Source organism: Melospiza georgiana, chromosome 4, assembly GCF_028018845.1.
Source record: "Melospiza georgiana isolate bMelGeo1 chromosome 4, bMelGeo1.pri, whole genome shotgun sequence".
Lineage (NCBI taxonomy): Eukaryota > Metazoa > Chordata > Aves > Passeriformes > Passerellidae > Melospiza > Melospiza georgiana.
Genome location: NC_080433.1, coordinates 74,612,895 through 74,635,649, shown reverse-complemented (window position 1 = coordinate 74,635,649; position 22,755 = coordinate 74,612,895). Strand labels below are relative to the sequence as shown.

Below are 22,755 nucleotides of genomic sequence, written 5' to 3'. Positions count from 1 at the left end.
TGCCCAACCTCTGAGATGAATCGATGGAACTTGGGTCAGTTTTTCCATTCCCAAATTCCGAAAACAATTAAGCCCGACACCAAAGAAACCAAGAGGATGACAAACTGTATGGGTTTCTTTTTACATGAACGACATTCCAAGAGCTTTTTCCTCTAGAGCTACAGAGGTCCATGAAGAACACTAGAAGAACACTAGATGTAGACAATGCTCTTGACTACAAAACCAGAACACATCTCTCCCACAAGTTCCTCACCACTAAAAAGAATTCTGAGTATTCACACAACAAAATTAAATATCAATTCACTCTGCTTATGTTTTTGCCCCCAAATGTAACAGAATAATGTTATGACAGAAACAAATGAGTAATGATAAAACTATAATAAAATCACAAAGAAAATTAGCACTAAGGCAACATTTTATGGTATGTTTAGGTCTAATAGCAGTCAGACACCCACATCCCAGGAAAAAAACACAGCCCAAAAATCTGAAGACACTCTAAATGAACTTGAGAAGACACAAAACTAGAACTGCATGGCATAACAAAATAAAATTATTATAGATCTCAAGAAGCATATGCCAAAATGAATTTCAATACTTGGTCTTTAAAAACTCTGAAGTATGAAAAGAAAATGTGGAATACTAAACATAAATCCAAAATACTAAACATAAATTTTAAAAATAGCAAAATATAAATACAGTTTGAGAATTGAGAAATGCTACCTGATTAATCCCACGGTACTTTTAAGGGAAACAAGGTCAATATAATTTCAAACTGCCAAAGCGAGCCACAAGCTTTTCCTCATTTTCACTTTACCTCTGAGTCCCACAAGACAAAAATAATATCATCGTGTTGGAATTATTTTTTTCTTTAAACGAGGTGACAAAAAGACAAGTTCAAGAGAAGTGCCAAGCCAGATCAACACGAGGACATTGGAAAATGTTTGCCAATTTCTGTCAAAACAAACAGCTCCCCCAGTACCATGAGAAGCACCTGAACTTCATATCAATATCTGATAGTTCTAGCAAACTGAATTCAATGTTTCTTTCTAAGTCTGTTTAAAACAATTGAATAATTAAATTTCGCACCTATCCTGGAAAAAGACAGGCAGCTTCTCTGAATTACTCCTGTACACCTCACAATTTCCATCCACTTCTCACATTCTTTTCAAGCCCCATGGCCCCTGCAGGCAGCGCTGGCTCGCTCAAACTCTTCCAGAACCTCGTCTGAATGTGCTGTCTCCCAAGAACCGCCGAGCACGGCCCTGCAGGCTGTCCCAAGGACACGTGGGCTCAGGAGCAGCTTCTGGGCACTCCTGCCCGCCCAGCTGGCACGGAAGGGGTGACCAGGGCTGGGCACGGCGGTGACGAGCGGCGTCAGGGCTGGTGTGCTACCCTTGGGACCAGGCTGGCCAAGGCCATGGAGCGAGGCAGCCCCTCTGGAGGCTGTGGGAGAGCTGGCACAGCTCCACCACCCTCGGCTCGGGCGTGGGTGAGCACTGGGTGCTGCTGGTGGTGTTGTGACAACGGGGCCTGGGAGGAGATGGGAACGGCACAAACGCCGCCGGTAAATGCGGCCAGCCCGCGACCGCCGGCCAGAGCCACCCAAAGCTCCAGAGAAAAACAGCCCAAAGCTCCACAACTTCTGCTTTGGGTGGTTCAGTAACGTGACGAGATCTGCTAACTTTGCCGCCTTGTGGGTTTTAACATACTCGTGTACAACGTAATTTTACCTTTTGTAGAAGGAGACTTCACAAGTTTTTCACATTTGATAAAAATCTATACGAACTTTAAGAGGGAAATGCCCCTTGCTTTTAAGGATGCTACTTGTTAAACAACAAACTCCTTGCCATCATCAGAGAGGCACTACAGCTATTGATTAATTGCTGTGAGCACCTCTTTTCTCTTGACTACAGTAGCAGAATTCACAAGCATTGAATATTTCCAGTCTGGTAAAGCACGACAACATTTTTCCCCTTCCACTCCTGAGTTAATTATGCTACAACCAGGCCCGAGCAAGAAATTAACAAAATCAAATAAAACAGCAAGTCAAGAGGATGTCAGACTGACTTCTGCAACAGTTGTGAAGGCACAGGTATCTCACACGAACATAAAGTTACCCTATATTTCAAGTTCGGTATGAAAAGCATGCAAAGAAACTGTAACTATACCTTGGGAGGAGACACTCTTTTTCCCCGTATAAATATTGTTTAAAGTGTATTTTATACACCTACAGATATATCACACTGCACAGACACATATTCTATCCTATCAGGCAGCTCCCCATTTAAGGAACTCAAGCAGATACTCAGTGCCTCCTAAATGATAAAGCCATAAATGCACGTTAAAGCTCCCCGAGAGGCAGTAAATATTTTGTAAACTAGTTATATATTTAAGATCTCTGGACAGAAAGAGAAGCAAAAACAATTCCTCGCCCATGTAAAGGTACCAATCAAACACACTACGCACATAAACACGGCAAGATGCTTGGTGGGAGACTGTGTATGTGTTTGTGTGTGTTTTAATTAACTCCTTGAACGCATATGATGAGCCAGCCACCCAGAATTAGTAATGCCAAACTCCCAATTTGATTCAAATGCAATGAATACAACAGTCGAATTGTGCAGGCTGGTGTGTCACTCATCAGCTCTCTCATTTGGGCTTTTGCCTTCCAAGATTAGTTCACAATTTCAGCAACTGGTAAATTATTGAGATGTTCATTAAAATCTGTAATCTGTAACAGTCAACTTCTTCCTAGCCAAGCATAAGCACAACAAATTAAATTAGTGCATGCAGGACGTTAATGAATAGTCTGCAAACGCAGTAATTCCTTCAGAATTATCTCAGGGAAATAAAACTGTTCATTTTTGTCACTGCGAAAAACCAGTATCTGCAAGTTTACACTGGCATTCTATCTATTCTTCAAATCCCAGATCCCTAGAACCATGAGCTTCAGCAATCGAGTCCTTTTCCCAAAATGTCTCAATGAAGTTAAAAGATAATCAGCTCGATAGTAATCTTTGAAATGAAAGAATCTACCTGTACAGGTAGATTTTAAGAGAGTGGGACAGCGTTCTGAGCAAGCCAAGTTACGGAAAGGTGTTATTCTTTCTCCAGAACTCTCACCAAATGCAGCAGAATAAAGCTTTTAGGGTAACTTTAGCTAAGAAAAGCACTTAGGAATACGCAAAGTTTCCTTTTAAGAAAATGACTTCTCCATTTGACAGCGTTGGTACAACCCCAAAATAAATTCAGTGGGAGTCTGAAATGACTCGTGCAGTGCAGCAGTAAAGCAGCTGAGTATATTTTTTTCCTCGCAGCAGAGGCTTGCTTTACATCCCCGAGCCTTTCCCTTCCCCAGGCTGTGGAGCGAACGGGGAACGCTCCGAGAGCGCGCCACCGGTGACTGCCAACGCTCAACTTGTGCCACTGTCCCCATCCCCGCCTTTTGTCCTTCCCAGCTCTGCCTTTTTCCCACTGAGGCTCCAGCCCACCCGTCCTCCTTCCGCAAGCACTGCGTGCCACTCCACCTTCCGCTGGCATGCTGAAAACAGAGGGAAAAAAGTGAAGGAAATCATGGAGAAAAGAAAGGATGTCACTCTGTCTGGGTGCCTAGCATAGCCTCTCTCTCAGCCTACAGGGAAATGCAAATATGCAGTCATTAATTTGGGTTTAAGAACATTCCGTACGCCAGGGATATTGTTAAGCAGTCACTTTATCTATTTTTCATTAATCAGATTTTATTAAGACATTAAAACTTTACGTTGGGCATTTCTGAGGTTTTATCATTCTGTAAATTTCCCAGCTGTCCGCAATGGTTCTGGCTGCATTGTCTCTACCTTGTCCTCAGTGAAGTAAACTTTCTTTCTATAGTTATATTTAAGCATAATGACCCAACTTTAAAAAAAAAAAAGGAAAAAAAAGAAGAAAAAAAGAGAGAGACAAAAATCAAACAACAAAAGACTTATTCCTTTCAAGACCTTTAGAGCCAATGCAGGGTGCCACAGGCGCTCACACAGCACATCCCAGAAGTTCCCTTTTCCTGTGAAAAACACGGAGCGCATCCCAGCTAGAATATCTCCCCACAATGTTGCTGCAAACATCATCCCCCTCACCGTACGCATTCTGATGCTCCTCTCAATCAGGCAGCTGAACAACCACAAACAGAAATAAAGGCGTGCAAGGAACTTCTCAGGGAAGGACGAAAATCCTCACAATTCTGACACGGTAATTAATTATACATGTTAATTCACAAAACCTACTGCAATTTACCAGTGGTGCTGAATGAATTAATGAGTGTTTATTTGTCTGATACCGAGGATCATTTTCATTCCAAGTGCGTGCCGTAAATTCCCCCTGCTGATGGCCACAGACACAGCAGAGCAGCCCCCTGAATTCAGCTCTCCTCAGCTGGGGTGGCTGAAAGTTTCTCAAGTGTTTGCAGCTCACTGAGACACACAGAAAGCTCTCGGGAAAGACAGCAGGGAGAGAGGAGCCAGCTCCTGAGAGACACACGGGTGCTCTGAGATCTGAGCTGCCAACAGCCCTGCCTGACAAACCTTCCCCTCCTTGTCATTCGCCGCTCGAGCTCCAAAACGAGCAGTGGGAGACGGGTCATAGGAACAGAGCTCAAGTGGGACACGCTGCCACGACAAGCTGGACGCCAAGAGACTGCAGAAATGTGCTCCAGGATGTGTGCTGACTGGGAACCCGAGGGAAGAACCTGCTCAAACACCCAGAAAGCAATGATCTGTGCACCGTGCACACACACATACACACGGAACTCTGCAGGCGTTGGTGGGTCTGAGAGCCCCGGGCAGGAGGAAGCGTGTCCTCGTGGCTGCTCCCTGACAAACACACTCGTATGACATGGACAGTGCCTGTGTGTGTGTGTGACTGTAGTCAAACACACACAATGTAAACAAATGGTAATGATTAACAAAAACACTGCTCTCTATCCCCCAATTTCAACTGCAGAGGGAAAATTGTTTAAAAAAAAATAAATTTCCAAAAGACTGCACGTCCTGAGGTTCATTTTTATTGCTTCCCATTTCTGCTGCTTGCTATTATCTGCATGGCAAAAGGAGAGCAGCGTATTGATTATTTAACTAGAATGTTTACAAGAGCAAAGCTGGGATCTCTGAAAATGAAACGTATGCCTGGGGCAAAAAAAAAAAAAAAAAAGGAAAAAAAGAAGGGAGTAGAGAAGCTCATTCTAAGGATGATGGTTGTCCCAAATGACTTGTTTATATACAAAATTTATATAAATATCTATATTTATAATGCAGAGAGACTTCAGTTAAAAAAAGTCGCCCAGCAGGAAAATGAAAGGACTTCTTTCTGCTTCAGAGAGTTTACAAGCATTGTGTGCATCACGAAGTTCAAAGAATGATCAAAATCGCTCGCTTATAAATTTCTACGTGTAAACTTAGTGAGGCACATGAAATACGCGAATCTATCAATTGCACGAAAAAGACAAATACATGAGCATGATGCCAGACCAAATTTGACATCAGAAACAGTAAGAGTTTCCTCAGGTAGTTGAACTAAGTTAATGCAGCGCACGTGAACAAAACCAATTTTGTCCTATTATTGTAATGCTAACAAACCAAAGGAAAACGCCAAGTACTCCAAGTCTGGAAAATTAATTGCATTAAAGACAACCTTGGAGTGGAGCAACCTAGCCAATTTCACTTTCTAGTAGGGAAGCGTTCTAGTTTCAGAACAAGGATTGAAAATGTTAAAATAGTTCTTTTCCGCGTTTCCAAATTTTAATTTTCTCCGATCTTTTAATTCAAGTGTTCTTTCCTGTCCTTCCTTTGCATGCGTGTTCCTCAGCCCACTTAAAATGTTTTTATCTTGCCTTCTTTTCTATGCCTTTACTATCAAATTCAGTAGGTTTGAACGATGAACAGCTTGACTTAGCATATTTTTAACCAGCTGGTCTAGCACCTAGCTTGTATTGCATAGTCAGATACAACCAAATGTTTATACAGGAGGTAGCTTTCACGAAGATGAGAAAAACCTCAGTAACGCGCATCCTGGCATTCTTTCATTTACTGCTTGGAAATGAAAGTTTGGGTTGTTTACTGCAGCGCACAAGGGGCTATTAATAACCTCTCCAGAAGAAGCCGGAGGGGAGGATGCGGGACCATCGAGGCGCGGACGTACGAGAGAGCCCGGGATGGACGCTTCCGACCATCTCGGGAGAAGCAGAGCGTGTGGAAGCAGGAGCGAGCTCCCGGAGGTCGCACGGCCCCGGCAGTGACAGCAAACTCGGTTCCAGGCGGGGAAGGCTCCCGTTTCGGGCAGGGGGAGTCGGGCCCGCTACGTCACACCCGCAGCCCGCTCGTCATCCCCAGACCCGGCTCCTGACACTCCGCGAGACGCGACGGCCAAAACTTGGAGGCAAGAGTTTCACTTTTCCCTTCGGCTCGCGTTCGCCTTCCCCCCCTCTCTCCTCCGGCAGAAGGATGTTCTCCTCCTGACGGAGGGCTGCGATGTTAACTCGCCCAAAAATACCAGCTCCTGCTAGATCAACAAAAGGTCATGTGCTCGCACGGCGCCTTCCCAAGTTTGACGGGAGCCCGGGGCTGCGAGCTGGAGGATGCCCGGGCTCCGGCCGCCGCCGGGCATCCCCGGAGCGCCGTGCCGGGCCGGAGCGGCGGCGCTGAGCGGCAGCAGGGCACGGCAGCCCCGCGGGCCGAGCAAGGCTGAGCGCCGCCCGGGGCCGGGGCTCGCCACAGACACGCACCGCGGGGACGCGGAGGGGACAGCGCGATCCTCTCCCGCCGCCCGGCCTCCGGCCCGAGCTGCGCGCCCGGCCCCGCGTGTCCGTGCGTCCGTCCGTGCTGCCCACCCGCGCACACGCGCGCCGGCAGCCGAGCTCGGATGAATTAAAAAATAATAATAGAAATAACAGTGCGATAACAAACAAAGCACGAAACAGAACGGGAGGGAAAAAAATAATAAAAAAAAAAAAAAACCGGGAAGAGACACCCCCACACGCATACGCACACCCCCGCCCCAAGAACTCGACTCACCTTTCAAACTCCTGAGGTAAATCAGGGTCAGTTAGCATGCTGGAAAAGCACAATTTCCCTTTGTCACAGCAGCCACCTATGGTCGCCTCCAACTGAACCTGTCAAGTGAGTCCAAACCTTCTAAAGCGATTGATTTTCTCTCCGCTCGCTCTCTCCCTCCCTCCCTCTCCCTCCCTCCCTCCCGGCTCGCTCGCTCTGAGCGAGGGCTCCTTGACCAGTCTCTTAAAGGGGCAGCGCGCTCCGCTCGGCTCCGCTCGGCTCCGCTCCCCCCGCCGCGACCTCCGCGGCTGCCCGGCCCTTGCCTTCCCTCCGCGCCCGCCGCCCAACGGCAAAAGTCAACTCCTCGGTGCCCCGAGCACCGCCGAGCGGGGCAGGGATAAACGGGGCTGGGGGGCGGCGGGGGGAGGAGGGGAAAAAAAAAAACACAACAAAAAGCAGTCCCGACAATCCACCTAAAGCGGCGAGGCAGGAGCAAATCCCCTGCGCTGAGGAAGATCAGTGGAGAAAGAAGATAAAACAAGAGCAGACTGATTAAATGGAAACAGTTATCAACTCCCCTATTTCAACTCCGAGAGAAGAGATTAAACACATAAAAATGTTACCAAAGGCATTTGTGCTCCGAAGAATTTTCATTCCTTTCCCCCCCACCCTTCCCGGTCTCTGGCTTTCTCTCTCCCTCTTTCTCTCTCTCTCTTTGGGTAGGGGAAAGAAAAAAAAAAAATAATCACCCGCACAACAATCAGGCATTGTTCTGAGGGAAGAAAAGCAACTTTGACAGATTGAAATATAGCAGAGGCCCCTTCAAGGAAACCTGTAAACAACTTGTCACTCACTCTGTCGGTCTCACTGTTAGCTCTTGCTTTCCACAAAGTGCTGCGAACCGTCCTGGCAACCAACCCAAAGTTTCCTCAGCTCCAAACTCCATCAAACAGCCCTGTTGTGTGCGAGGGAAAAGGTAGCCACATGCCAAAACAGCGGGCGCGCACACGGACGCACACACACGGATGCTCAAACAACAAAAAAAATAAACTTTCCGTTCGTCTGCTGCGGCTTTTCTCGTTTAATCACACCCCCTTTCCCCCCCCAGCTCTCCGGGCGGGCAGCAAAGCCCCTGGGTCGCGCTCCCTGCCATTCCCTGCCCAGACAATCGCTGATAACAAGGTGGACGGGGCGCGGAGCCCCTGGGCTGCCTGGCGGAGCGCAGCACTCCAGTTATCCCGATGGGATTCTGCGGGGCCGGGAAGGCAGGCGGGGGTCGGGATCGGGCCCCGGAGAAGGCAGGCAGGCGGGGGTCGGGATCGGGCCCCGGACACCCCGGCATGCCCGCATCGGGAGGCAGGCAGGGATCGGGATCGGGCCCGGCATCCCCCGCACCCCGGCCGGGCACGGCGCTCCCGGGAACGGGGCAGCGAACGGGGAAAAGCTCCCGAGCGAGCCGGGGCTGCCCTGCCCGGCCCGGCCCTGGCACTCAACTCCCCGCAAGGGCCGGCAGGGGAAAGGAAAAAAGAAAAAGGAGAAAAAAAGTTGTGCGCCCTGTTCTTTCGCACACACGCGCGCACACACCCACGCAGGAGCACGGATCATAGCCCATTCTCTGCAGCTCCCCTGCCCTCACTCTTTTCTCTCTGCCCCCCCGCTTTCATCTGCAGCTGGACAGCATTAAGGGCCTTACAAACGCACGTGGTTCTGACCCCAGAGCGGCTTGATGAGCTCCATTGCCACCCCTCTCATCCCTGCCTCCCAGTGGCGCGGAGGCTGCGAGTTTACTTTTTGAAATACACACACGTATTTGCGCGGAGCATCCATAAAACTTTCAACATTTTCATGCCCGCTGGCTGGAGAAAAACGCCAAAATAGGAAAGCTTATTATTTTTAATATCCAACAGCTCCAGTGTTTAATTTGCTGCTCGGTGCACATGTAGAAAGCAGCAGGCTCATGCGGAGGCCGGCCAGCCCCGCGCTGGTATAAAGGCACTGCCAGCTGGGAGCCGGGGCTGCTCCTTTAATCACCGGCAGCAACCCCACTCCCAAGTCGTGCTCATCAGCATCCATCGGCATCCCCGGCCCGGCCCGGCACACAGCTCTGCCCAGGCTCAAAGGGGATGAGGAGCACAGGCGCCTCCAGCCTGCCTGCTCAGCATCACCCCGATCTCCTGGCTCCTACCGCGGGGCAGGGCAAACCAGCTCCCTTCTGCAGCCCCCAGCAAATAATATTTCCCACAGAGATCCATTCATGGGAGACTGACAAACCCGTTAATGTCCACACGCATTTTTCATTTGATTTTTAGTGGCTATCCCTTTTTAGACTTTGAAAAGGCAGCAGATGATTAAAAAGAACAATTCCCAATACTTTCTCTTTCATCTGAGGGTCTCAAACCACGTTAAGTATCGCATTACTCCTCTGCAGGTAATAAATATAATTAGGGCCGATTCCAAAACTTTATTTGTATTGAAAAGTATTTCACTCCGCAGGGGCTCCATTCAAATCAGCAAATCTCTGTGTGGAGTAGGAGGCTACTTAGTAAGAGAATTTGGCCTCAAATAAGGAAACTGAGATGCAGGCAGGCTTAGGAGCTTGCCCAAGTTGACACAGTTAGCCAACTCCAGCAGAAGGATGAAAAACCAAGACCCCACATGCCTCACTGTCAATGCTGCTGAAACAGACATATATATTTTTAATGTACACGTGTATTTCAGCTTTTTTCCCCACAGATTGTTTTACTTTTACTGTGTTGTTTAAAACATGCTTGGTTTCTGTGTTCCCGCTCTGTAGGGCCCCTCTTCTTGGTGTTTCATTTTCCCCTGGATGCACCACTGCCCATCCACAAGCACTGCTCCTTCTGTCCCAGCCCTTGCTTTGCCTCCCCTCACACCTGGCCCTGCGAGGGGTTCACAGAGTGAAGCTGCACAGAAGCCACGTCGGGAAGAAAATGAGGAGCACCTTTTATTAAGAGAAGGATAAATCTCGAGCATTTGGGTTGAACCATACTTTGCATCTTAGCTCTAACCCCACATCCTTTTAGCGACTCAGTTCCACAACTGCCCTTCTCCCACCATGTCCTTCCTTTGTCTGTTGTGTATTTACCCCTTCCCCAGGTAATTTCCCACCTGAGCTTTTGCAGGACAGTGATCACACACCCATCCAAGCTGGTGCTATTCCCAGCACACTGGGGCTCCTGGTTTGCTGGCTCTCTGCTAATGCGATTATAAACCAAAGCAGCCACCATCAGCATCAGGAGTTACAGAAGGAGAAATGGGATAGATGAGGAAGAATCATATGAAAAGGAGGAAAAATAGAAAAATAAAAGCGTGGGAGAGAAAACTAAGATAACTGAGTTATTTGCAACTACTGAGCCCCTGCTCCCAGGTAACTGGGGGGAAACAGTGGTGTCCAGAGAGGAGAAAAAAACAACTTGCTGTTGTAGTAATTCTGCATTGTGGTATCCTTGTCCTATACTGGATTATGTGGATAACATATATATTACTGCAATATAGACAGTTAAGTATAGACCTTCTGATGAAATTACTTTCCCATAAGAAGTTCAGCTGCAATTGCAAGATGGAGAAAAGGCAAGGGAATCTCGAAACCCTTCTGAAAATCATTTCATATTGACTTGAATTTTTAGAAATTGCCAGGACATGTCACAGAGTCTGCTAGCACATCAGAGAGTGGAAAAACTGAGAAATTTGGATAAATAACCACCGAGAAAGAAAAAATGTACATGACACGCAACTGCATGTCCAGTTTTTAACGTAAGAAATTTTATCTTGTTCTGAAACTTTTGACTACTAATAGGCAGCTCTGGTGGCCCTTTATACTGAGTGGGTGGTAGTTACAAAACCCATCCACATTTAATGCTCACAGTTCTTTCTTCTCAAACTGGGATTTCAGACACAAGTTCGAATGTCTTTAACTGATGAGAAAAATGAAAACCCTCTTACTTACTACTCCCCTAACAATTCAGTGAATCTTCATTTCTCCTGATTTGCTTCCTTTAAGGGGTACCAAACAAAAAAGGCCCAGTAAATGAGGACAATTTGGGTTGAACTAAAAAAAAAAGCTCTGATTTTCATTTGGGTGAGAGGACACAACTGAAATCATAAACTCCTATAAGAATTTTTTGTGCTTAACTGAGTTTTTTTTTTTTTTTTTTGCTATTGTGGTTCTCCAGTTCAAGAAGTGAACCAAAAAATCAATTATCCACCCAGCTCAAGTTAGAAAACCTGTAACTCCTGAATATTGCACAGGCAGAATCCTCAAGTCTTTACACAAGCGTACTGGAAGAAGGGAAACCTTAAATGAAACATTTTTTTTAAAATCCTTAAATGATATCACTTCAGTCTAGTGCTTTTGGCAGATACTGCAATATGTAAGCAAAGGAAGATCTGGGGGGGGAAAAAGAAGAGGTTTTTGGGTTTTGTTATTTCCACTGTATGTTTTAATAACAGAGACCTACCAAGTCCAAGGCAATGTAAGATGTTCCACAGAACGATTTGCTGGAAAATTCTCACAGAAAATATGCAAAACTCCGAAGATCCTAAATGGATTTTCTTTTTTAGGCACACACTCCAAACAACTGCAGCATTAAGGATGAATCTGTAAGACTCCTGAGAAAGGTGTTTGCAACACTCTATGGGAGAGTGGAGGGAGAATGGAGTGGGGCTGATGCATTTATTATGAAAAATATCTTGCAAATAATGAGTGCTGACTTCAGAGCATGGAAATGTTTAGCTACAATGCAGTTTGGATCATATGCTTAGGAACAGATTTTTCCTTCCAGTGTGCATGCCTAGCTGCCATTTCCATTAATGGGAATTAAGTACATGTGTCAAGAGGAGAAGTTAACTCTTAGGAATAAAACTAATCTATGCCTTTTTTAAAGAATGTAAATGCCACATCAGGCATGTTCAGTGTTGGCAAAACTGAATGCTGAATATAGTATAGCAAAATCTGAGAAGGAGAAGGCGGTCTGGAGGACTGAAATTTCTGTGCTATTTAGAGTTTTTCAATTTACTGCATTTCTTCAAGGAAAAGTAAAACCATCTCATTTGTAAGTGGGAAGCCCTCATTTATCAGTTATTCACTTGCACTTTTAGCAAGGCCCTACCATCTGCAACCCTCCCTGTAAAAAGGGACTGATGCTACCCTTAAAAAGAAATCTGAACCTTCATCTAAATTCAAACTTCCCTGAATATTACAATAAAGTCCCTATTTATTTTTTTAAAGGAGGTTGAATCTCACTCTTTTATCCTGTCCACTCTGAATCAGCCAGGCTAAAGGAATCTCAACATTAATATATTTTCAAATTATAATACAAATAGGGATTTTCAGAAATTAAAATAGTACACATAAACACATTGAAAATTAAATTACATGTCTATTTTAGCAATAAGTAACTTTTAATTGTAGAACTGAGAAATATTAGTGAGGTGGCACAATCCTGGTTTTGTCGTGTGTTTTGTCTCTCACACTCCCTACCTCCTCTGTTTTAGGGGTTAATATTGTTCTATTATTTCTGTATACAAGGTCTCTTTACTGTTTGTCTTCATATCCTTGGTCTGCACAGAAGCTGTTTGAAGCATTTGCAGTGGAAGGTGATGAACCTGAGAATCCCAAACCCACAGCTTCGGTCTATTTGCAATGGTGGACAATAATTGTGGAGCTAATTCCATCTGCAATGGTGGACAATAATTGTGGAGCTGATTCCCTCTGCAATGGTGGACAATAATTGTGGAGCTGATTCCATTTGCAATGGATAATAATTTGCAAAAAATAATAATTGTGGAGCAGTTTCCCAGTGCACTGAAACTGAGATCTCCCTGCTCGATCCCCTGGGCCTTTCTTCATGGCTCTCACAGTGCTTATCCCACCCCATCCTCATCACTCCCACGACAACAGTTCTGTCTCTTTCTTTGACTGATACACGGAATCAGGATAGTCATCACATTGTGTCTCTGTATGTCTGATCCCACTCTGCTCTGCTCTAGCTCGTACACCAAGGATGCTGGGTTTGAAGCAAGCAGCTTTGCTTCCATGGATCATCAAGCAACGCGCAACCAGAAGCGCGGGGCTGTTTTTGGAACAGTCCCCATCACCCAGAAGTGCGTTTTGTGAGGGCATTCCAGCCTTCCCCTTGCGGCCCCGAGGCTTGCTGTGGTGTTTGCTGTGCAGATTCCACACCCACACACACACTGATGTCTGCTGCCCCTGCAGCAGTGGCTGCCCCGAGTGCCCCCGCCGTCACTGGGGACACTTGCAGCACAGAGCTGCAAACCAGACTGAACTCCTTGCAGGTGTGCACGACTCAAGCTGGGATTAATCCATGGCTGCCCTCCCTTCACTGGATTACAAAGAGTAGCAACATAAAGTTCTTTCAAATAATATGACCATTACATATTCACTTTTGACAGAGAACACAGAAAGAAGCGCCATTTCTACCTTCTGTAAACTCTTTATCTATTCTATTCTCTTCTAATCTGTATAATCATAAGGACTCGTGTAACTGCTATCTAGAAAATGTTTCACAAATAGAAATACTGAAATGTCAAATTCCGAACAAATCTGGAACTATATCCCTTTCTAGCATGCCATGCATGAGACCCCTACATTATGTATACAGTCTGTGATGAGATAAACACAAATCAGTGTTTATTAAATGCAGTCAATTGATATTTAACTTGTTATATGAGTCCCTGTGAAGATCAAACTCTAAATTAAGCAGTGATTCTAATGCCATTAAATGCAAGGGAAGGAGATATAAAACACATTGCCATCTTACACCTTGAGCAGTGATCAGCAATCAATGAGTAAGTAGAGTTACAGCTCACTTATCACTTAAAAAGTTACAAAAGCATATGCAACCCTTAATTTATTTTAACGGGGCTCTGATGAAGTTTCATAAGTGATTTTCCACTTCTGAGTAAGAGCAAAATCCAAACTCCTACTTTCAGCACACAGACTTCAATTCAGCCACTATTACAGAGAAATAAACACCTAAGTATGGCATAAAGCAGAGCAATGGCTTGTTATTGCTCTTTCTATGGAGGCTTAACTCTTGCTCCTCATCTCTCATTACCTGGGACAGAAACATTGCCAGGGTGGAATGCTAAAGGCCCCTGGGAATGCTTCTGTGCCTTGTGCAGGGAAAAACAGAGGAAATACTGCCACAGAGGCCTGAAGCATAAATATGGGGAAATCAGAATATCTGGGGACGCTCTGGAGAAGCCCTAATGCAGCCCAGGCCCAGGGCTGACTGCTTGCTAGTACCAATTAGCTGCCAAGACAGATCCTCAGCACCTGCCATCGAGGTATATTAGAGTATAAAAGAATCAGAAAGGAGATATAAAAGAATATAAAAACGCAGGAAAAAAAAGGACCACTGGGCTGAGGCAAACAGACATTCATTAAGATAAAAACACAAAGAAGTTTCTCAGGAATGTTTATCAAAGAAAATTTGTGTCATAAATTTTCCTCTGCCTGGAGAAGATCCAGAGCTGAGTGTCTCTTCTCTTGCCATGTAACATTGTACTGAATCCAGACTGCACATTTGGTCACCCACTTTTTGCTTTCAATAACATTTTCTATTTCTAATGTGGCTTTTGTTTTGTTGTACAAAGTTTAATTTCTCTTTCTTTTCGATGCATTTTCTTTTTGTCATTATTTCAGAGCTGTGCTAAAGTAATTAGTGACACGATGCCAAGGACTGAAGCACACAAGCAACCTAAATATTTTGATTCACTGAGAATGCAGCCCATAATTTACAAAGTGCCTGACCCCATCCAATAAATAAAATAAAATAAATTAGACAGCTTCTGAATGCTAACAGTCTGAGCCATACAGAGAAAAACATCAAAATGCAGAAATAATGTAATATCACATCAGCTATAAGACAGTCTTTTAACACTTTTTCAAGAAATGAAATAACATTTGTACATACCTTTTTTTAATGTTTGTCCCCAGTGGGTGATTCCTGTCACCATTTCCCTGGCAGCTGTGGCTGCTCTCCTTTTTGGGAGCAATGTGGCTCAGCCTCTGGGCAGGGGTTCCACAATGGCACAGGTGAATTTTGTTCTCTTAAGGAAGGCTGAGCCTGCCACAGACTGGCAGCAGGTGTTTCCACAAGTGCAAATTGGGTGAAATTAAAAGGAGAAGGAGACAGATACTTTATTCTTCTTCAGTTTTTTGTTTGTTTGCTTTTTAACTGGCCCGACGTTTTTCATTTATTTTACAACTTGCCGTAAGTTTTTCAGAAGGGTCCCAATATTGTAGTGAAAGTTGAAAGCTGCTGTGTGCAGCCAGGACAGGCATTTGGCACAGAGGCAACCACACAGAGCCTCGTGCCTATAATCTGTACAAAGATCACAGCTTCAGGGTGATTTGTGGGCCATGACACACAGGGCCACCAAAACATGACTTTGCCAGGATTTGTGTTTCATTGCATGAAAAAAAACCACACTGTACATCACTTAATAAAGCAACTTTTTCTTACGTTAGTTTGAAAAATGCCCCCTGAATTTCAGTGAGGGCTCTGCCTCAGACACAAAGCACAGCCTGGTCACAGTGAGGGTCAGGTGTGCATTATTTTATCTCCCAGGTATTTCAAACAAGGGGGCCCAGGCTGGACAAGGGTTCTGTCATGGAGGAGGGAAATTCATTCCTGTCCCTCACCCCCTGCTGAATGCTTTAACTGCTTTACTGCTTCGTAAAAGTATATAAATCCAAAGACATGTTACTTCTGAGCCAGAAGTAAATCTCAAGTTACATAAAAGACTGTTTCCTATTTTGTGTGTTTGCAATTGACTGACTTGTTCTTATAACTGAAAAAATAAAAAGGAACTGATCTCCCTTTCTTTTATTTCATAAACTTCTATTTTCATTATTTATCTTTCCTCTAAAAAGTCTCGTGGCTTTTTCCTCATATAGAAGTCAATCTCTTCAAGCACCTTGTTAAGGTCTTTTTCAAAAACCGCCATTAAAAGGGAAAAAAAATCTAATGATTGTATTTTATTATTTGTTGACAAGCTCAAGCAATTATCTTTATCCCTATTTTTTTCTCTACAAAAGCTGTGCTGATGGATAGCTATTGTATCACAACACTCATCTATATGTCTCCTAATTTTATTTTTTATTACCACTTCAACCAATTTATCAAGTAAGGAAAGAAAAGTCATTAGACTAATTCTCAGCATCAATTCTGCTGTTCAATTAAAGAGAAGCAGAAAAATGGCTTTCTCCAACCTCACAGGTTAGAAGCCAATATTAAAAGGAAAGAATAGATATTAATTTAGCAGCCCTATTTCAGCTCATCATCAATTTCCAGGTGCACATTTTGATATGTCCAACTTTTCCCACTGCTCTGTTTCTCTTCATTTGATGAGTTTAGCATCTGCTTTTCCCTCACTTTTTTCTCTGACAGTTGTAATCCTCAATATTGCAAAAGAATGGCTTCAGGTTAGATTTCCCTCTTCAGCCTTATACAATTGAATATGACTAGGAAATAATTTGATTTTTCAGCAAACTGTTACCCTTTTTACCTTTTATTCTGTGTTACAACAGCAAGGAAGAAAACCTGAACTATTATTCTGTGTTACAGTACAGAGGGAAAAAATTACAAATGTGACGTGGATACCCTTTTAGAAAACACCTGAATTTCTTCTGTGTAACTTCAATAGATCCAAGACATGATGCTTGTTTTGGATGGGGTTTTCCCACATTTCTAGCTAGAATAAATTAATAATAATAGTAATAGTAATAATAATAGTAAAAATAATAATAATATAGTAATAGCAATAATCCTGTTGTCCTCCCATTTTAAGCCGCACCTATTCCAATGCCACACTTGTAATATTGAGCTGTGCAAATTAGTTTTTCCAGCAGCTTGGAGCCCAGTCCATACTGCAGACCTGGGGAGCCTTAATGGGATAATGAACCATGCATTGATAAGAAGGTTATCTAGAAATTCAGAGCCTGTCTTTGATGTGAAAGGTGCTATGGAATGGCATCAGCTCTCCAGAACTCAGGGAGCTACAGGAATTGGATCACAGGTTGCACAAGACGTACATTTTGTACCATGGAAGAGTTTTGATAGTTTGCACATGGTTGGACTAGTCCATATAAGAAAAATACTGGGTTTTTTTAGAAATTATCCAATGACTTGCATTTACAAATCTGACTGCAGAGTTTTGTGTGGCTGCTGTGCATGGCTTCAGTATTTTCATAAGCATGAGATGGAAGAATTTTACTCTTAATCAAAACCTTATCAGTTGGGGTTTTTGAAAACTGAACTAAAGACATATTTCTTATAAACCTTACTAAATAACTCACTGCACTAAAAATTCACCTGCAGACACAGTTTCATTCCTGGTAAATGCTCATAATCTCTTCCATTCTCTCCAATGTCCATACAGGGCCTGCAGCCTATCCCTAAAACACAGGATAGTCAATGCAAAATTCCTAGAACTGTGTTTTTAAAGGTTGTTACACACTAGATCTGTGTATCACAGTGAATGCTCACGTGTGAATATTCAGTTATTAACATAACACAGGGGGTTTACTACATCACTCCAGACTGGACAGATCTCCTCCATCCCCATGGAGTGAATAAAAGCTCCCTCACACTCAGACCACAGACAATCCTGTGAAGTTGTGATGTGTTTTACATGGAATTTGTGGTCATTTTCTGACAAGTGTGACCACACTCCTTGCACTCAGGGTCTTTATTCACACTCCTTGCACTCAGGCTTATTTATTCACGTGTAACCACCTAAGTACCATTGCTTTCTCACTGAAGGAAGAATTCAAAGTGTTCATTTTGGCTACTGAGATATACTTCAAACACCAAAAAAAAACCCCCAAACCCAAACCACCCAAGCCTAACAAAAATAATGAGAAGATTTTTACGAGTGCCTTTATGAATATAAAGGATCTGTAAAGCCGTCACTAGGTGGGTCCATAGCAATGGATTAGATTTGAGAGATGTTACATTCAGAACCCTGATTATTAAAACAGATGCAATATGGACTGAGAGAGGAGGAGGAAATGGAGGAGTGAAATGGGAGAGAATCTTTCCTGCAGGAGCATCAGGCCTGGGAGCCAAGGGCTGAGGAGCTGCTTTTGCACTGGCTGCCCATCCTTCAGATGGCTTTTGTTGAGAAGAGAACAATTCATGTAACAGCAGAAATTGCTCATGTTCTCTCTGAGGTCCAGATGCTCACATAAAGCTCTCCTTTGTGTGAGAAAAGAAGGTTAAGGATAAAGGAAGGTGTTTTTTCAGACCCAAGCCTCTGTACCTTCAAGCCAAAGGAGGAATGTTCCTTACTCATCCTAGAAAATATTTATTTGGGATACTGAGTGGAAAGGAAAGTGTCATTCCTTAATTTGCTTTCTGTCTGAACTACCATAAGAGTAAGGTGTTGGTTCCAGGCAGAAAACCCTTTGTTTTTGGTGTGGTCACATTTATTGAGGTTTAGTCAGGTTTCAGCCAGGAGGAAACAGCCTCAGTGTGACCACCATGACAGCAAGGAAGGAATAACAGGTATTTTCTCCTTTCTGCTAGGCAGAAGCTCCTATCAGAATACAAAGATGATGAAAAACGTGGGTGGATTATTTGGTTCCAGCTGGCTCCACATCACACAGTAAGGAAATGCCACGATCTTTGACAGGTTCATATTAGCAAAATCAAGCAAAAGATTATGGGAAAGCTTCCCATTCCATTATCAAATAATTTGGGGGAGGGAGAAGGATGGGAGACTAACAGTTTTTCTTTCTAAGCTCTCAGGAAATGCCTATTTTTATGACCCTTTTAGTGTTGAAAGCATTGTCTGAAATAAAGACTAATCTCAAAGGATGTGAAAGCAAACCCATGGTTAGGCTGCTCAGAAAATGCAGAGCAGGAAGGAATGAGCCATTTTCCACAGGTGAAGCTGCTGCCCAGGCCCTGCTGGCACCCTGAAAATAATCCTTACTTCATCAGCCACCCATTACAAACCCACCCTACAGCCTGCAATACCCACAGGAAGGAAACCAACATCCCAACCAACAGCCTGCAATACCCACAGCAAATAAAAACCAACATCCCACCCTACAGCCTGCAATACTTGCAGCAAATAAATACCAACATCCCATCCTACAGCCTGCAATACCCACAGCAAATAAATAAATACCAACATCAGCAGCACCTTCCTTAGGGAGATGCGAGTGGGAGCACAGCCCTCATACATGAACACATCCCACTTTCCATATACCCTGTCTGTCTGTCTGTCTGTCTGTAGGCTCTCCATGCACTCTGCTAGGTGTCTCAGGCATTTTGCAGTCCGATCTTTGAATGAAGCTCATTAAAGATGAGGGCACAGAATTTAAACCCTACCCCCACTGGTGTGTGAATTCACTGCTCCTTCTCCTTGGGCCTCACAACTCAAGGCTGTCCTGTCCCTTTGGACATTATCAGGCTGCTGCTTTTAGGGTAAAAAAAGGTTTATCCCAACCACCAGGTGCTAAAGCCGCAACCACTGACCCAGAGTCTGTGTAGAAAGTGGTACAAAGTGCAAAAAACACTTTGGTGGGAAATGTGAGTAGCACAATGACGATGGCAATGATGCAATGATAAAACACAAAAAAAAAGTGTATTTTACTTACAATGACTAGCACTGCAAATAAAACACACACCTGAGTAGATGGCACTCCCATTTCCACACTCCCTTCACAGGAAAATGACCACGGATGAAGCATTAAAAGGGTTTCATTATCTAATTCAATAAGCTAGAAGAGAAATACCTTTCTGCAGCCAAATTACTGTTTCATTCTTTCTGGCCAATTTGAACGATTTCATTAAAAACATGGGGAGGTCCATGCTGGCAGCCCCAGCATTCTCCCCAAAGTGGGAATCACATTTCATCCCCCTGTGCAGGGGAAGAGGGCAGCCCCCCATGCCTGGACCCACAGAGATCTCTGAGGCTGGTAAGTGCCACAAATGCTGCTCGTTTCAGCCCAGAAAGCTGCTCTGCTGAGTGCACTTTATCCTAAGTGAAGGATCTCTCGCAATTGGGAAGTTTCAGCACAATCAGGGCAGGCAGGAGCTAAAGAGGGGCTTCTTGGGATCACAAGATTTCATTTAGGCACTTAGGCTCTGTCACTGCTCACATTAAACACTCGCAGATCTGAGCCCGAGTGCAGCTCCAGTTCAAGGGAACAAGATATTCCCTGTGTAAAGAAAATGGATGTGGTTGGAATAAAGCTCCCTGACAGGAAACAGGCTGCAAATACATGTAAACCCAGAGCTTGAATCTGGTATTGAGCAATCTTTGATTCTGAAAAATATAAACACCTTTAATGTCTGCTCAAAGCCACTCAAACACTCAAGGAGAGGCAAAAGTTAATTTTTGTGAAGGGTTACTGTCAAACCACACCCGGATATGTGCAGGACCCATCACAGGGCCCTCGCAGTGCAGTTAAACAGCACACTGAGCCAAGAGAACATCAGACAGCAGCACTCTGTGCATGGGCTGAGCACTGGGGGATCATCAGGGCTCTCTCTAAAAACGCCTCAGAGACACTTGGTTACCTCTGAACAACTGTGACTGCATCATGAGCACTCTGATTCCAGTGGGCAGCACCCAAACCTACACACCCTGTCACCTCTGGGTACAGAAGCATCCCTGAGCAAGGATCGGCTGCCTGATAATTCAAACAGGTGGCACAGGGCAGTAATTCCCCAATTCACAAGGCCACTGTTGGTCCAGCTCCTTTCAGATCTTTAAGGTCAACCTCTTAAGCATCCCAATCCTAAAAAAAAAAAAGCCATTCGTTTTTTTAGGGGGCTTCCAAGACCAGTTAATTTTTTTTACAGCACTTTCAAAATAGAGAGTAGTGCATAAATGCACAGAATTGCTACAAAAACTCACCAATGGGTCTTGGGTGAAACTGTTGTTTCTACAGCCAAAATTTCTCTCATTGGGAGGCTATTTTCTTTGAGCCACGGTTAGTATGTTATTGGCTCCTCTAATACTCAGCAAGCAATGTAGAAAACAAGAGAAAAGTTGAGACTGGAGTGGATTTCAGTGGGACTACACTGTGCACCTTCCTCTGATGCACTCTCATCAATCATCTGTTACTGAAATGGCAGAGATGGGGCAAGGCATGGAACGCTGGGTGACCTGGAAATGTTATGAACATTCATTTGAGAAAAAAATAAATAAAAATCAAGTTTTATTGAGAAAAAAATAAAATTAAAAATAAACCTCATGCTTAGTTTGTATTCTTGCAAATTTATGGCTGTTTTTAAGAGATGAGGCTCACAGTGATGGCCATACAGCTGACATGTTCTTTGTGTGCTATTTGGATTTTGGTCACCAGAGCATTTTGCTTTATATGCATGTCAAATATCCAAGATCTTTGGTAATGTTGATAAATCAGAAAAGCCATTTGTTGCAAATCTTGTAGATTTCATGTCAATAATAGGGCAAACAAGCCTCTTATCTTGTGTTGTATTGCTATTTGCTTCCAGGTAAACCTGGAAAGAGAAAAGCAAGGAGGAAGGCGAAAAGACCAACAAAAGTCTGAACTTTTTAATTTCTTCAAAATGGTTCTGTTCAAACAGCAGATAAAGTATAGACTGGTTCTTATTTTATCCAGAGTTGGCTTCTCCCTCCACCATAAGGACTTCTTTAATTCCTGTAAAACAACTGTGTGTTCAGGAGAGCGTCTATTCTGAAAATGTTTCTATTCATAAAAATGGCATTGCTGAGCTCGAGCTCTCCAGCATGTTTGCAGCTCCATGTGAGATTTACTGGCTGACAGATAAAAGATGTCTTTTTCAAGCAGCAGCCCTGAACACTCAGCGAGGGATCATAAAATCAATCTGGTTACCTAGTGCCTCATCCAGCAACAATGGGCAGGGACAATTTGTTCACTTGTCACCACGTGGGCAGCTCCACTGCCCTCAGAGGAGCCAGGCTCACATCCCAGTGCTGGCGCCCTGAACATGGGGAGCCTCAATCCCTGGTGCCCTGAAAAAGGGGAGCCTCAAGCCCTGCTCTCCTGAGCAGAGGGAGCCTCATCCCCCTGGTGCCCTGAGAAATGGGAGCCTCATCCCCTGGTGCCCTGAGCAGAGGGAGCCTCATGCCCTGCTCTGCCAGCCCGGAGCAGGGGTCGGCACCCTTCCAGCAGGGATATGCCAGATTGCAATTTTCTTTCCCAAATTAGAGTTTAAGAATGCTTTGGCAGGAACTTTGCAGGAGCCAACAGACGCTGCCGCTCAGAGAGGAGCCGTGCTGCCAATCAGCTGATTGGCACTGCCTTGCCTCTGGGTGAGCCAGGGGAAACGGGGAGCCAGGAGCTGAGCAGGAGCCTGGGCTGCCTCCTGCCCTGGCCTGTGTGCCACCCATTAAATGTGTGCCACCCTGTAACCTGTGCGCCACCCCATTAAATGTGTGCCACCCTGTAACCTGTGTGCCACCCCATTACCTGTGTGCCATCCTATAACCTGTGTGCCACCCTGTAACCTGTGTGCCACCCCGTAACCTGTGTGCCACCCCATTACCTCTGTGCCATCCTATAACCTGTGTGCCACCCTGTAACCTGTGTGCCACCCCATTACCTGTGTGCCACCCCACAACCTGTGCGCCACCCTGAAACCTGTGTGCCATCCCATTACCTCTGTGCCATCCTATAACCTGTGTGCCATCCCATGACCTGTGTGCCACCCTGTAACCTGTGTGC

The 22,755-nt window shown here is 44.6% G+C and overlaps 1 protein-coding gene across 16 annotated transcripts in view; it reads right to left on the bottom strand.

The window, feature by feature from the left end:
* Window positions 1–22,755, bottom strand: part of SOX5 (SRY-box transcription factor 5) — a 597,965-nt gene that overhangs the window by 268,630 nt on the left and 306,580 nt on the right. For 7 of the 16 annotated variants that reach the window (XM_058022185.1, XM_058022188.1, XM_058022186.1 and 4 more), the window contains exon 1: window positions 7,041–7,174. The exons of the other annotated variants lie outside the window; for them this stretch is intronic. In XM_058022185.1, coding sequence (XP_057878168.1) covers window positions 7,041–7,078 — 38 coding nt within the window. In that variant the 5' untranslated portion in view covers window positions 7,079–7,174. Of the gene's footprint in view, window positions 1–7,040; window positions 7,175–22,755 lie in introns of those variants that run through there. 16 annotated transcript variants of the gene reach the window in all.